A 17124-nucleotide genomic window follows, 5' to 3' on the forward strand; every position below is an offset into this window, starting at 1 on the left:
AGGCAGCTTTCCCGAGTCACTCCTACATGGTTTCTCTGTGTGTATGTGTGTGTGTATGTGTGTGTGTGGTGTGTGTGTGTGTGTCTGGAATAACAAAAGAACCAATATAGGAACCATTAACAAAGACCTTCTGTGGAAAAGCTCCATCAGCAACGCTGTATGCCGTAGGTCAGAGATTCTAAACTGGGGTCATTTTGCCCCCCAGGACATTTGGCAATAACCAGGGGCATTTTCACAACTGCAGCATCTAGAAGAAAGAGGCCAGAGGTGCTGCTGAGCATCCTCCTGTGCAAAGGATAGACTCCTGGCTAACCTAAAATGTTAATAATGCCAAGGCTAAGAACCTGCTCGAGTCTTCTGTATAAAGTCAAATCTTTTCATTTCTTTAAAACTAGGTACAAGTCTCTCTCCTAAAATATTTTCCTCTATCAGATAACAACAATTCTACAATCTACTTTGTTTCCCCTTTGGTCTTCATGAGTAGTAGTTATTTTAATCTTCTTATTCTGTTTTTAAGACCACCATTTTCTGGTACTTTTTTTATTTTAGCATTGTACACGAGTCTTCCATTAACAAGACAAATTACCTTTAGAAATAGGAAGTGGATAGGTGGATGGATGGTTGAATAGATAGATGGAAGGCACACAGCAAGATAAAGAGAAAAAGGAGAAAGAAGGAGAAAATATTTTGCTTTAGAAATGGAAAATACCAAAAACAATTGGAGGTCAAGGTGCATGCATTTTCCTATGAGTGACTCAAGTTACTTTTCTTTATAGCAGGCTGGTATTCCATTATGTGTAAATACCATATTTTCTTTATCCATTCATCGATTGATGGACATATAAAGAGCAAAATGAAAGATGGATATTAGGAAATAGGGAGATAGAGCTTTCTCAAATGGGAAGGAGATCAAGAGGTGAAGTGGGGAGGGGCAGAGAGGGGACGAGAAAGGAATGAAGATGTGTTCTGTATATGGGCCAGCTCCTCACAAGGAAGGTGAACACTGTGTAATGCAAACATGCACAGCACTAATAAAAGATAGAAACAATTGGGTGGCTCCCAGTAGAACTTTTAAAAACTTTACAGGACATGCATTTAATACAAATTTTTGCTTTCAGAGGAAAAATGATCCCTATGCTCTTGCATCGCTGGTGTCCTTTGAAGTTAAGAAGATGCCTTATAGAGACCAGCCAGCAAAACTCCCAGAAGGAGGCATAGCAGTGAGTATCTCTTTAAAATACAGGAAGATAAATGGGATATAAATGAAGTATTTTTTTAACCATTATTGAACATGTACTTCACTTCACTGTTTACATTGTCTCAGAAAAATTTTCCCATTTTCATATCTCTTTTATTTCAATCTGGCAATTTCCTAGTGACTTTTGACCTAGCTTTTAAACTTTTGATGTAGTATCTAGCTAAAAAAATATGGATTTTAAGAGTAAATAAAATCCAAAAGGTACAATAGGTATTGTAAAGGGAAAAACTCTGCTTTTCCAATCGTATGTGAAGTTATTAGAAACCTCTGGAAAATAATATTAAGAATATTAAGAAGGACCTTCCTTTCTTGGTCATTCCATGATATTTATGACCCCAACTGGAACTCTCAGTCTTTGTTATTCAGTTTGTGGTTTGCAAAAAACTAGCATCTTCACTATCACCTGGGAGAGGATTAGAAACACAGAAACAGGCCTCATTCCAGACCAGCTGAGTCCAAATCTGCCTTAGATTTGGACTCAGCTGGTCTGGAATGAGGCCTGTTTATCAGAATCACCAGATTTATCAAAATCACCAGAGCATCCATATGCACAGTCACGTTTGAGAAGCATTACTTCATAGGTAGTGTATGAACTGATCCTGTTGTCTTCTCTGTGCAACCTAGGTCTTCAAACTTCATTATAATAATCTTTGTAGCTTAACCTACTTTCAGAAATTTGAAAGTAATCTACTGACCAGTGATTCTCAGCTTTGAGCACACAACAAAATCATCACTCATGCAAACATATTAAAATATATATATGCTAAGAAGACCTCACCCGATGTATCTGAAATTAGAGGCCCTATCGCTGTGCTTTAAAAGCCTTACAAGTGCAGATCTGGTATAGAAGCCAGGTTGTCTTGGGCATCACCTGGGAGACACCCACAACTGAAAAGTGTAGTGCTTTATTTGGGGTCATAGTTCATGGAGGGTTCAGTCCATAGTCTGCTGGCTCTGAGACAAGAAGGGCATTGTAGAAGGGCCTGGTGGAGGAGAGCTGTTCAACCTATGGCAGCCAGGAACTAGAGAGAGAAGATAGAAGTGAAGATTAAGTATAGTTTTCCAGGTTCTGTTTCCAGTAACCCACCTCCAAACAGGCCCCATCGCTTAACAACACGTTCTTACTATGAATTCATCTGTGTATTAAACCACTAATTTGTGTAGCACACCCATCATCCAATCACCTTTCAAAAGCCACACCTCTGATCATGAGAATTTGGGGCACATGTTAGATCTAAACTATACCAGACTGTGAAGCATATCTGCTTGATAGAATTGTTAAGAAGATTAATAAAGTTATGTACATAAAATGCTATTGCACCTGGAAGAACCTCAATAAATTTCAATAGTTTCTTAAATGTCTCACCTTCTCTGGCTACATCCAGCTAGTTCACATTGGAAACGACAATTAAGATTTGCACAGTCAGTGTATTCTAAAGCCTGCATGGCCACATCTTTCTCCATTTAGATCACTGTCTTTTTCTCACGAGCTGTCCTCTGTAGATTGTATTTATGATCAGCCCAGAAAACAGAGGCTTTGGGCTTTTAATATGGAATATTCATCCGAAGAGGTTCAAAGGCTTGTTGCTCTAAGAGAGACAAATCCAGGCCCTTTGGTTTTCTCTGAGCACATGTTTCATAACAGAAACACATGTTACAGTTGATTCCACGAACAGGAACAAGACTGCCTCTTTCTGTGCTGGCCACAGGTGACGGCCTGCTGTTCTCAACTATCTCAAAAGAACCACAAAATGCTCAAATGCTTGCTTCCTCCACCTGCACTGCCCATTGCCTTACTGGAAAAAAAGACCTGTTATCTCATGTAGATGATTTACCACGCCATGCATGTCAAGATTATTGGAAAAACATTTAGGAATGGAAGTGTTTTCAAGTCTCCCAATATTTAATTGGAGAAGGTATTGCCAGCAGAAAGTTAATCTGTGTAATACAAGGAAACAGTCCTCCTTGTGGCTTGATTTGATAGAAAAACTCTGGTTGGAGCAGGCAAAGATTTTTATAGCAAGTTCTTCTCAAAGGCTGTGTTATTTTTCCCTCAAAGGATGCTAGCACCAGGGAATGGTTGTAAGGCCATAGAATCAGTTGGAAAAGGTAGTCTGATGGTTATCAAGAGTTCCAAACGGCCACACAGGAAAGTCTTCATAATGAGACAAAATAATATGCACTTGTTTTCCTAGACTCCTTTGTGAGATGGTTAATTTGCTGGTGCTTCCTTCTCAACATGGTCATAATTCAGCCATCACTTGAGACCCAAGTAAGGTTCACACATGGAAAAGCAGTTTCCACCTTATACTTGCACAGCATCTGTGTTTATAACAAATGAACTCCTGTGACATGACATTTGTCCTGTTCGGAGGTGAAACAAAAGCTGCATGATTCAGAGGGATATGAATGAACACTGGATCATGGCAGCACAACAAAGAAGGAATGATCCAACAATTTGAACAATTTTTGGCTCAGCAGTGAACCTTGGCATTTGCATGCCATGCAGCTATTATCTATCTCTGTATTTTATATTTGGAAGAAAGTAACACTGCCTAATTTAATTCCAAAGGTGGTTATCATAAAATATTTCATGGAATATTTTAAAAGCCATATGTAAACTGTAAATCCACTTGAGTTGCAGAATTGTAGCAAAATTTTGACACCTGAAAATGGAATTCTTATATGAAACAATGGCTTGGAATGCAGATTTATTGAAGGGACTGCTTGTCTCAGAAGAACTCTTTAAATGTTATTAATGTGTATTCAGCTGATGCACTGTGTGCTGTTATTTTGTTCTAAATGGCACTACAGGTAGGGTATCTTGGTACAATTACTTAAACATTCTTCTGACCCCACCGAAGTATGTTTACAGAAGTTTTTGTGATACATAAATATAGATGTCAACATTAATTACAGTTGCGAAGGGAAGGACTCTTTTTCCCTCTACCTTGGTAGTTTTTGTCAAAATACACAAAAACGTATCATAAATGCTAATGATAAAATGTAGAAATATTAAAAGTTTATTTATGACATTTCAACCATAATAAAGAATAACAAGATTTATGACACAATGAAGGTAAAATTAGATGTTCCCTAATTTTAAGACCACTTTTAAAAAATCCAAACTGCTTACAATTCAAGAATTTCACTCCCTGAGATTGTAGGTAATGGTAATAAATGAGTTTTTTTATGCTATTTGTTTCAATAGGTACAAATTTTTGCTAAACAAAAGTTGTATTAAATCATTGTTGATTCATTGACATGGAAATGCATTTTCGCCTAAATTTTAAGTACTCCAGTTACTCAATATTAATCTTCTTTTTTAAAGAAGTTGAAATACTGAGTCATAAGCTGTTGTTCTGAAAAGAAGCCTTTAATACCACATGCATTCCATCTTTTGCCTTGGGACACTCTTTTGATGAAAGAATTTTATAATGAAGGATTTAGTAATTCTGCTAATCTCATCATTATGTGAAATTATACAAAATACTATGGAGCTGTGCAGTCTAGAATGGTAACTGCTAGTCATATGTAAACATTTCAGTTCTGAAATGTAGCCAATGGAACTAAAGAACTGAACTTAGACTTTAATTTTATTTTAACTCATTGCAATGAAAACGGAAATGCTGAAGCACATAAAATGTTCCATTAAACATAGCTTTATTGATTTGATACAACTACATTTTGCTTTTAGCATTGAAATTTTAGCAGTTATTATATGTTGCCATTTCAGAGTGCACACTGAATTTTAGAGATAGCAAAACAATATATAAAATAGTTTTAAATTGTTATATCAAATTATAAATATTTTATATGGATTACCCACCAAAATAGGTTTATCATTAATAGATAATAGTTGCTATTTAGTGTTAAGTAAATTATACTATTAAATTTAGTGTGTTTACTGTTACTCTAGTAACAAAAAGCCTAAATAACTATAGAAAGACACCAGAGCAAAAGAAGTTCTCTGCACTTGGACCCATTTTAGATTGCAATTGCAGCACACAGAATGAATCAGCAACTCACAGGTGTCCTGAAAGTGGAGATCAAGAAAAACCTAACCGAGCACAGGGGAGAGATATTTTGAGATGCGTATCTTTAAAGACGCTGCATCCCTTCTCCCTAGGGAATTGCATAGGCTGACTTGCAAGAACTCTGTATGACATGCGTGGTCCTAACATTTTAAAGTACTCAGAGAAGTGGATGGCGCTTTTGGAAATGAATCTAATGTTAGCCTAAGCAGACCGGCAACTGCGTTGATAATGAGAATTTCAGACTCGGCACAGAACAAAGAATTTCAGATCTGTGGATCCCTGTGTAGTGACCACCTCCTCACAGACTGTTTCAAGGCCTTGCTGCCAAAATCTCTGGCAGCAAATATGAACAAAAACCAAGTAGGCTTTGTAACTGTCTCTATAAAGTTGTTCCTGGTTTCAAGGGACCATGTTAAGTATATACTGTTAATTTCATGTCTTATTTAATTGTACTTTTTTATAGTTATTGCAAAAAAAAAAATCTCCCACTATCATTATTAGCTCTTTGTGAGTGGCTGTCTTGGCCTGTTTCTAGAGATAGACCAGACCTGTAGACAGTGCATCAAATCTGCAGGAAGCAAGTGGCAAAGGTGTTAGGCAGAGGACTCCGTGAGCATCCACTCACAGGTGTCCTGAAAGTGGAAATCCATTCCACTTTCTCCTGAAAGTGGAGATTCCATTCCATTTCCTATGTATTAAATTAGTAGCAATGGACGTGTCTGTGCCCCTTATTTCAACTCCTCTAGAAATTTTTTTAAATTCACAAAACCAAGATTCTTTTTCAAGTTTAAAATGAAATAATAGAAGATGACTTAAGATTTGAATTAGGTAAATCAGGAGAGTAAAGGTTCAGAAGTATCCATTGCTCATTTTACCTGAATTTCTTGTTAGAAAAATTTAACAAGTTGACACAGGCACAGAATATAGATTAAAAGTGCGTGGTTTCTTTGATAGACTTAGAAAGGAGGAGGAGAAGGAAACCTCTTATTAAAAAAAAAAAGCTCACACTTTCCATGGCTCCAGATTTCTCTCTCCTGGGTCATTATATCTGGCCTGTAAGTAAGTAATCACTATTGTCCCTTCCAGTTCCAAAGTTCTGAAATTCTCATTACCAAAACCGTCAGTCTACTTCCAGCAAAGTTAGGCTGATTTTGAAATACTACCTCATACCCTTTCTCTGATTAGCTAGAATGTTAGGACTGAGCAGTGATGTCATGAGGTGTAATTAACTAAGGGAAAAGGATATGCAGATAATAACCAGGTCCTAATTTGCTCCTGTAGTCATAAACATGCAAAGGATCAATTTAGATCAAACTACTTAGTCTATACAAACCTGATGACATTGCAACTACTGTGAGTCCTTGAAATAAAATTCTTTGATATGTGAATAATGCATCTCTCAATGTTCAGCTGCGGCAAGCAGGTGTAATTCCATCGTGGGAATGTCATACTTCTTACTGATATGTCAGATGAAATAGAGTTAATGTTGGCAAAGAGCAGTGATGAAGGCAAAAGGAGAAAGGATAATGGTGAGGAGGTTAAACCCGCTCACTCCTGCCATGGTGGGGTGACCACAAGGCTCCCTACTCTGCTGATCCCTTTGTTTATTCTAGATAGAAATGATAGTTGTGGCTGGAGAATCTAGTGAATGTTGTGTTACACGGAGAAAGTTGACTAAGATAGGGTGAGAAGGAATAAAAACCAGGGCAAGCCCAGAAGAACATCAGCAAAGCGCTCAAATCTAGTTAAGAAGGCAGAGGGGGAGAGTGGGGAGCACGGTTAAAGCCCAACACTAGAGTTCAGGTGATTTCCTGCTAGGACAATTTCCAGAGGTAGCAGCATTAGTCATGATTTCATTCTGTCCTGAAGGGATGGTCTCCAGAATTATGGTCTAGAGTTCTTGAGCATGTTCCAGTATCAAAAGGGGATTGTTTTAAATACACTTAAAACATGAAGCACATCTATCAATTTAATGGAAACAATGCTTGCTACTCTGTTAAACTAGATATGCCTGTATTGGTAAGTAATGTTTGGGTACAAGAACAGATCTTTTTCCCCTTTTGTTTGACAACAAATTTTAGCAACATGGCTGCAACTCCCCTTGATTTTGCATGGAGGTCTGCAGCTTTTATGCACAAGCTCCTGACATACAAGTAATAGAAGTGCTCCTTCTGCTAACCTGGGGTGGGTGGGGAGGTTCTTAGACCTGAGCTTACTGTCCAGGTGGGGAGATCTCATTTTCCACCAGGTGCCTTTGCAATAGTGGGCAATGAAGTGGATTCCCATGTCCAGAACCTCAGTTCAATTCTGCACCTAAAAGGTAGGTTTAGGATTGAAGGCTGCTAACATAACAGGACAGTGTTCACTTTGTGCACGACAGTGTCAATCTAAACAACAATCAGAGAGCGATTCCGCAAGGAGTAGTGATACTTGCTTGGGAGTAGAACAACACTGCAATGGGAATACACATGCTATAGTAAGCCACGCATTTTTTAAAAGGAGTTGAGGCAGGGGAAATTTTTGGGCAACATGAGAAAGATTCCACAAGCTGTCTTGAAACAATAATCATTAGCCACACAGATTAATAACAAGAGAGTTGCTCTTCTAAAACTGAATAGACAGCTGCTAGGCAGACAACTTGCAGAAGCATTTTGTGTACAAGGTGCTTGTGGCCTTTGTGCAAGGTTGTGGTCCTGGCAGATTCTCTAATTCTAACTATTAGGCAATCATGTAACAGAACCTTTCCTTTCTTCCTTTTTCCCTTTCTTCCCTCCTTCCTTCCTTCCCTCCTTCCTTCCTTCCTTCTTTCCATCCTTCCTTCCTCCCTCCCTTCCTTCCTTCCTTCCTTTCTTTTCTTTTCATCTTTCCTTCCTTCCCTCCTTATTTCTTCTTTCTTTCTTCTGTTCTTTCCTCCTGTCTTTATTTGTTTGTTAGGATTCACACAAGTGACTTTATTTCCATCTAGATGATTTTCACAGCAGTTACTTCCATAAAGTACAAGACAGCTAGCTGCACATTCTGAGCTATCCTTATGGATTGGATAGGATACAGGATGCAAGAATAAAGAAACTGGCACTGACATTAATTAGTGGTATGAATTGGTGTCTCTGGGACTCAATTTTCTCACCTATGAGATGAAAGCATTCATTTAGATGATTCCTAACTCTCTTGCATATCCGGTGGTTCACATGCTCACCTCCCAATGAGATGAGTTCTGTGAGGAGATGCATGTAGAGACTCTTGTTCACTATGGTCTTTTTTTGGCCATGGTCACCATGAGGGACAACCCAATATAGAGTCCTCCCTTTCTACCATGTTGGCTCCTGGTCCACTTCGTTTTACCCTCCGATTCCCAACCTGCCAGGCCTGGGAGTATACTTCCTCTTAAGAAGCCATGTTAGACTGCTATAGCCCCACAAATCTCCACATGGATGATTTCAGTTACTGAATAGATCCTTTCAGAATGATCCTCAGTATTATACCAGCAATGACAGCTGTGTTTTACCAAACAGTTTTCAATTCAAGCTCCTTTGCTTTGTTTTCATTTCAGATTAAAACCTCAGTTATTTGGGCAACTCCAAACGTTTCCTTCTCAATCCCGTTATGGGTCATAATACTGGCAATACTTCTTGGATTGTTGGTTCTGGCCATTTTGACCTTAGCTTTGTGGAAGGTAAGTTGATTTCCTTTGTTTTTCTTTTAGCACTGCAGTGGTCACTGAGGGGATTTAGAAGGATATTGGGATTTTGAAAGAGAATGTTAAAGGCATAATTCAGAGATTTTGAAAGGTCTGAAAGACGTAAAGAAAAATGTATCTCGTTTGCTCTGTTACACAGTATGTGCATGTAGCTAATGTTTAAGAATGCAAGTGGCATTTAATAGTGTTTTAATCTTGAGATTTCTTGTAAAGAATAGAGCTAGGTTCTGTTCACTAAGATCTGTGATCTTTCCAATTTGCTTGGAGCCATAATGTTAATATAAACATTTCTCTTTCTGGTTTAATTAACCATGGTCTTAAGTTTTCCTATCATCCTATGATTAACCTTTTGAGATTTTTCATTATAAGCACTGCACTGATGTAGTTAATGTAGTCAATCATATTTTTTATTCTATTAATGAGATCAGATAGATCATACAATGTTATAAAGTGCTTAGACTTCCTTTTTAATCTTGCCTGTGAGTCTATCTTTTTTTTATGAAACTCAGTGCCTTCATAATAAACTACATCCCCAGCCTTTTTAATTTTTATTTTTTATTTGGAGACAAGGTCTCACTAAGTCACTAAGTTGCCTGGACTGGCCTTCAACTCATGATTCGCCTCAGCTTCCCAGAGTGCTGGGAAGGCCCCACCACACCCCGCTTAGTCTGTGTTTATTAGGAAGCATTCACTCAGTCTTTGATGTATTCTACTGAGGTTTACTCTACAAGAATACAATAAAAACTAGTATCTAGCTCAAAAAAGTACACAGCTGCCAGACTGCACAGGGCCTTCCACTCCAGATGCCAGTGTTACAATCACATGACTATAAAAGGAATTAATCCAGTTGTATATTAGTTAACCATTGCTGTCATGGTTCCCTAAAATTATAGCATATTTTTATTCTGAAACAATATTCAGGATGCTTAATAGACCTATAAACTAAGAAAACCCTGGTTTTGTGGTAAAGACTAGCTTTTCTAATTATTATCAGCTGTTTTGTGCTATTCTGAGCCCTCATAGTAAGTGGCATACATTTAGAAATGACTATTATGTTACTCTTTGTTTATAGGAACTACATTTCCAATGAATATAAGTTACAATCATATATTACAATTGACACAATAGTCCCCTAGCCTTGGAGAAGAGCCCATATTTGGTTTGAACAGGAGAAACACAAAATAAGAATTGAGGTTCCAGGGTTCTAGAAAAAGATACATTTTCCTTGGCAGAATACTAATTTCAAATTCAAGAGGGAGGAGACCCTAGAAATGTTTCTTCCCATGATTGGTGGTTAATCTGTGGAAAGTCACTGGAGTATTCATGCCTAATTGGTCCTGTCACTGAGATAAAGGCCAGATCCAATCTTCCTCTGTATACTGTATGTTCCACCAAGTACAGAGCAGTAAGCAATGGTCTCCTCATTTCTTACCAAGGTCACCTGAGGTCCACAGCAGGAGACAGTGTCCCCTTTCTGGTCAGCAGTTAGTGTTGTTCAGCAAATTGCAGAGAGCAGAGAGGGAACTCTGAGATACATTGCTGGAATTCCAAAGAAATACCTAAGATCTGTGAGTGGTCTGCATAAAACAGGGACATTCAGATAGCCTGGTGTAGTGACACACACCTGTCACCCCACTATACTAGGAAGCTGAGGCAAGAGGATTGCAAGTTTGAGTCCAACCCAGGCAACTTAGCAAAATCCTGTCTCAAAATAAAAGGGAGTGAGGGTGGCTGGAGATGTAGCTCAGTGTGATGGCTTTGTATTCGATCCCTATTACCACAAAACCCCAAAAAGATAGAGACATTCTACCACTACTGCATCATGGCCACTAACAAACACATTATGTGCCTCTCTTAATTTGGAGAATTGAACAAATTACAGTCACAGAGCTCCAAGTTCCTCAGAAAATATATAAAGTGAACATTCTTCAGGTAAGAGGTTTGACTGAATCCTGTAATCTGTTTTTCTTTTTCACAGTGCGGATTCTTTGACAGAGCAAGACCTCCTCAGGATGACATGGCCGACAGGGAACAGCTGACCAGTGACAAGCTCCCAGAGTCATGACAAGGAAAACCAAAGACCTTGTTCAAAGAAAAGGAAGGACAAAGGGGCTAAATAATAACAGCTTTCCTATGCCTGCCAGTGACCTAGGTAATGGAAAGGCCCTAAGATTATCACCTCATCTACGTTACCCTTTGGGGAAGGAAGTTTCCGTGGAGCCCAGAGGACCCTCTTGGAAATGGGAATGGCAACACTAGAAGCAATCTGTAGTGCTGGAAAATTTCTTTGGCTTTCATCATTCCATACGGGGTGGACATACTGAAATGGGCATGGAAACTTAGCCAGGTAAATCCAGCTTGAGTTGCAAAGATGAGATATCTGAATTACTGCAGAATTTAGAGGGTGAATGAAGACTGAACTTGTCCAACACTACTGTATCCAACAGAACATTCGACACCTCCCTATGGAAAAGAAATGTTTCTAATGGTGCGATGGCTCAGGGAGACAAGCAATATGTTGTTGGTACTGTAAAGTACTCTTGAAGAGACAAAGTAATTTTGTGAGTGAGGATGACATTTTATTTATTTATTTTCCATTTTTCTAGGTTGAGATTCTGGTTGTCTAGAGGATTTGGAAACTAAGATTTGCTTAGCTAGTGTTCAAAATCACTTCATTCCCTTCCTATGATAACCACTTTGTTCAGATAACTCATTTAACAGATTTTCAAAATTTAGACAGTATTAAGGAGAAGCAAATTGGTATTAGGAATTAATTTGCTGAATGACTTGCTTCTTTCTACCTGAAATTACACTTATTTACACCATCCAGACACTCACATTTGCTCAATTTAGCTTTATAAAATGTTGCATTTATATTTCCATATATATATATATATATAAAAATCTTTCCACTGAGTTAGTTAAAATAGGAATTTCAAGGTACTCAGCACTCTGTGTGGTATTTAAAAGTAATAGTAAAATGTCTAGAGTCCATTAATGAAAAATTTAAAATTACAGGTAAATATTATTTTCATAGTTAAAACAAGCAGCACCAATACTTAGCTTGGAATTAAATACTTATTTTTTCCTGCTACACCTCATACTTAGCTTCACAGTGAAAACATACTGAACATAAATAGGTTGGAAACATAATCTATAGGTGTGAAACACACCTAGACAACTAAGTCCTAAGGATTTTTATTTAAAATTGCTTATTCCAACTTTGTTATTCAGTTTTACTGCTAATCTTTACAGTACAAAACTTTGGAGAATAATCTTTTATTTAAGCTATTTTTTCCTTCATTTTAACTTAACCACCATTAAAAAGTATTGTTTAAAACCCTTGTAAATAATCCATAATCGTGTATAATATTATTTGGAAGAACAACTGAGCAGCCAGATCCATAGGTAGTCTGCACAATTCTGTATCCTTTTTATAACAATGAAAAATTACTATGAAGAAATGCTAAACAAATTTTTATGTGCAATATTTTATAGAACTATGTATCTACGGCATGTTTACACTGGCATTAGTTATTTTTAAATGAATATCCTGAATACTAAGTATGATAAAACAAACTGACCAAGACCCTTAAGTTTACAAAGCAGTTGGAAAAATCCGTGTCCCAGTTTCAACAATCACACTTTATTTGAAAGATGAACCAAACTCACAAACACTCGATTTTATGTGCCTTACCCTGGAGAGGAGCCATTTGGCTTCAGCCGCGGAACCTCATTGGAAAGCGAGCCAAAGGAAACATAGAAGATCACGCGTTTGCACTTCATCTTCTTCCCGCTTGTGAATTAACCGCTGCCATGGTAGCTGTCTGGTGCCTGTCAGGAGGCGAATCCTCACTCCCACTCTGCAGGTCTGATGATGATGAGCATAGCACTTGCCTCAAAGAATTTAAGGGTCCCACACCAGCTCCTAGGTTTCCTTTGTTGGTCCTCTAGGTAGACCAAACTTTACAGGTAGGTGATCCTCTATGTGATATGATTTGAGGAATGCCGGACAGCTCTATCTTCTCTCGATAATGTCCTAGTTGTTGTCATGCCAGAGTTATGACCAAAAGAGATTAGCTCCTTGGGATCTTTGGTCATAAAAGTTCCCTGAGGGAATACATTCTTTGCCTTTAAGATAGTATTGTGAAGCAACTCAGAAGTCACAGAGCCAGTCATGGAGACCTCAGGAGAAAGTTGCTAAAGACACCTGGAGGAAACTAGAGATACCAGAGGAAGACAGGGACCCAGAACACAGCAAAGCATAGGGGCTTCCCAAGTAAACCATGCCTTCCCAGTCTCAGCCGAGAGAGATCCCTTGCTCAAGGGCACTGTACTACAGGGATTGTCGGGAACCATCACACACAGGCATGCACCCTTAGAATGGGGGGCCAAGCGGGGGGAGGGAGAAGACTGAGGTCAGGTGAGCCCTCCCGTGAAGTGTCCCACATCCCCTCCACATGAAGAAAACAGACACCACACTGAGGGTACAAAGCGAATGGTATTGTCCATTTCTTTCCTAAGTCATAATGCGCTGAGCTCCTCCTAGTGCCTATCTGTATTTCTCTTCAAATAATTTCCTTTTCCAATTCTTGCAGCTGGTTTTTAGGACACAGGAAAATGGGCAAATTAGTTTTATAAACTTGGACATTTCTATATAGCAAATAAGTAACATGTACTAGTCACCACTGAAACTCTAGAACTCTTAGAACTTAACTCTTGCTTTATTTAAATACATGTGCAGATATCTGTGAAGATTTTTGTGTAACTATTTACCTTGTCACTAATAAAATTAAAATTTAAAGACACCATGGCATTTTTATGGTTTATTTTATGTGCAACATAAAGCTTTCTTCTAATGGCCAGGCATCAAAGATTGCAACCTTTACACTCTGGTTCTTTATTATGAAAACATTTAACACTGGAAGATATTTGCAAGTGCAAAATTAAGATACTCCTTGAATGATGAAAATGATCTGCAGTTAGATTGTGGTGTCATAGTCACACCACTCATTGAGTATACTGAAACCTATTGAATCATGTAGTTTGCACAGGTAAGTTTGTGGTGTGTGAGTCATATCTGAATAAAGAGGTTAACGAGTTACTTCTAATACTTTCCCCCTTTTACAACTGATTTGTCCACATTGTCTTTTGAATTGTGTCTACGTGTACATCTTAGCTCCTTTATGAGGCCTCCTCTTATACCTTTGCCCAATGTCCAGACTCCTGCTGTTTTCCAGTAGCATTTTGTAAATTTCTACACTTCTCCATCTGTTTATGTGACTGTCTTGCACCCTTAGTGAGAGCAGGAAGCACATCTTTTCAGCTGTGTGCTTCTCATACCTAATAAGCACACCTGGTTTATAGTCAAGGCCAATGTCCCACTCAAATTCTTGAATGAAATAAGTTAATATACATATATACATGTGTGTATAGTAATAATTCTGGTTAACACGTACTTTTATAACCCACTTCCATTACTAAGCACAAGAGTACAGACAAATATGTGCACTGTCTCTTATTTATAATGCTCATAAAATGCTACTACAGGTTAAGCATCCTTAGTCCCAAAACCCCAGATCTGAAATGCTGCAGAACCCACCGTTATGTAGCAAGAAAATTTCACACTTGACTTTGTGAAGAATCACAGTCAAAACACAGACACACTAAAATATTGCATAAAATTACTACAGGCTATGTGTGAAAGGTGTACATGGAACATAAGTGAAATTCTTGTTTATACTGGGGTATATACTGATCCCCTCCCTAAGATACCTTATTGTGTACAAATATTCCAAACTCTAAAATAATCCAAAATTGAAAACATTTTTGGTCTCAGCATATTGGTACCAGGTATTACTACCAGATACTCTATTCAACTGCTTAATCATCTCCCTCTTGTTGGGAATAACTGTTCACAGCTTCCTACTTAAGGAAATTGATGTATTGAGTACTTCCCTACGTGTGGCTTCCTTTTATTTATTTCAGTAAGTGAACTACATGAAGATGTTTGTTGTTCTTAATACTAACATGTTGCTCTTAAGAGCGTGAAATCTATTTGCATCAACCTAAATGTACTGTTTCCTTCACAAGTTTGGCATCATTATTTAAGTGATTTGGTCACTGTTTCCAAATGCTGTTTCATTTTAATTTATATTTCATTAGAATTCAGCAAATTTAATGTATGCATTTCATTTTGAGTTCTAATATTTATCAGACACTTAATACAGACCATTCTTCGTCTTATAAGATATTTAGATACATGCCACTTCCTTAGCTGGCATTCATGAATCTACTAAAAAGAAGCTACATTTGAGTCCCTCTCTTTATATGTTATGTCATTTTTACCTTAAAGCAAAGATATATCTAAGGGCTTATGGTCTAGAAGTATCTGAGTATCCCTGAGGAAAATACACAAAATTGAATCTAAGATTCAGCAAAATCGGTGCTGAAGGTCAAAGTGCAAATAAACAACCCAGCACAAACTAGATAGACTGTGTGGGGCTAGGCTTGCCTGGAGCACACAAAAGAACCATCCTGGATCAGACCTGCTAGTTACATACTTCACTGTTTGTGATGCAGAAGAAGAAAAACTCTTACTGGTCTTTCATAGAAATAAATGCTTTGTAGTTGTACATATGGGTAGAAACTCAGCCTTCTCAACAAATACTGTTAATATCTTTGCCACTTACAACCACTTTATGTGTAAATAGCTGAATCAATGTTTACTTTCTAAATACTGAGGTTTGGGGTTCTAGGTGAGCAAAATGAGATAAGGCTCCTTACTACACTTGCAGATTAGCTTTATGAAGGAGCATTCTGGTGCCACTGGGAAGAGCTAAAGCATGAGGACATTGGTCTGATATTCATGAATATTAAGACAGTGCCTCCCAAAGGTCTAATGTTCTTTTCTCAAATATAACAGATTTTCTTTCACAGAACTCTGATTCCATTAAAATGTTGATTTCTTTAGCATGCAAAGCCTAATGCACTGAAACTTTAGCCTCTTTTGGAAGCTGAGCAGAACCATGACTCCCCTCGTGATACTTAAATCAGTGGCAAGTTCAGAATGGCCAATGTACATAGGTCTAGCTCTGCATGCCAGATGAAACATTCCCACCCACAACCAAAATACCATCTGCCCAATGTACCACCTTTGCAATTATCTCTTAGCAAGTTCTGTTCTCTATGACTGGTGGCCAAAATCCACAAAGAAATGAATTCTGATACTAGGGCCTCTTGACAACAAATAATCTTAGCTTTAACCTCTTTTAATGCCAAGATGTGACACAGCGGTGATATTTTTAACATTTTGGTGAAGTTGCTAATTTTTGACTGTGTCTTATGCTGCAGAATTGTCAGCACAGAACTGTCCTGTTATCCAATGGTTAACTGAGGTATTTTTAAGTAGTAAATAACTGTGGGATTCCTGGTTTTAAAGTTTTCGCTTTCAACTTTTATCCACTTAGGTAACTATAGGATAGATAGAGGTATTGGTGGAGCCATGCTTCTTCTGAAGGTACCGGGGAAGTCCCTGTCCCTACCACTGTCCCAGATTCTGTTAGTCTCAGATGTTCCTTAGCTTGCAGATACATGCTGTCTTCATGGGCATGTAGATAAGGCTCCTGAATGTCCCCATATTGTCTTCCCGCCGCATGTGTCTTGTCATGTCCCCCCTTTGTGAGGATACCAGTCATGTTGAATTATATCCACTCTGGTGTTCTCATTTTAACTTGACTACTTCTACAGGAATCTTCTTCCCCAATGAGATCATATTGTGAGATATTGGGGTGTAAGACTTCAACAAATTTGGGGGGTACAATTCAACTCATGATAGCCTCATTCAAAAGCATATCATATAAGAGAGTCTGACAGATGAACCCAAGATGATGAAGTATATTTGTTGTGGGGTTTTTTTATTTAAAAAGAATAAAAAATAAGGAACAAAGCAATAAAAATGATGCAGAATTTCAAAACAAGATGATAGGAAATTAACAATGGTTGTTATAATGCATATTGTTTCTTCAAAATATTTGCTCAGATTACTGGATATAGGCATGCAAAATCGATCAAACAATTAGGCATCAAGTGTTCTTTCCAATAAACCAATAGAAATTAGTAGTATGATTATC

General features: G+C 38.0%; 1 protein-coding gene across 1 annotated transcript in view; it reads left to right on the forward strand.

Annotated features, from left to right (window-relative positions):
* Positions 1-13800, forward strand: part of Itga8 (integrin, alpha 8) — a 187994-nt gene extending 174194 nt beyond the window's left edge. The window contains exons 28-30 of the mRNA XM_005386975.2: positions 1119-1220; positions 8846-8968; positions 10971-13800. Coding sequence (XP_005387032.1) covers positions 1119-1220; positions 8846-8968; positions 10971-11057 — 312 coding nt within the window. The 3' untranslated portion in view covers positions 11058-13800. The remainder of the gene's footprint in view (positions 1-1118; positions 1221-8845; positions 8969-10970) is intronic.
* The last annotated feature ends 3324 nt before the right edge of the window (positions 13801-17124 follow it).

The sequence above is a fragment of the Chinchilla lanigera genome, unplaced genomic scaffold, assembly GCF_000276665.1.
Source record: "Chinchilla lanigera isolate Chin_1 unplaced genomic scaffold, ChiLan1.0 scaffold00028, whole genome shotgun sequence".
Lineage (NCBI taxonomy): Eukaryota > Metazoa > Chordata > Mammalia > Rodentia > Chinchillidae > Chinchilla > Chinchilla lanigera.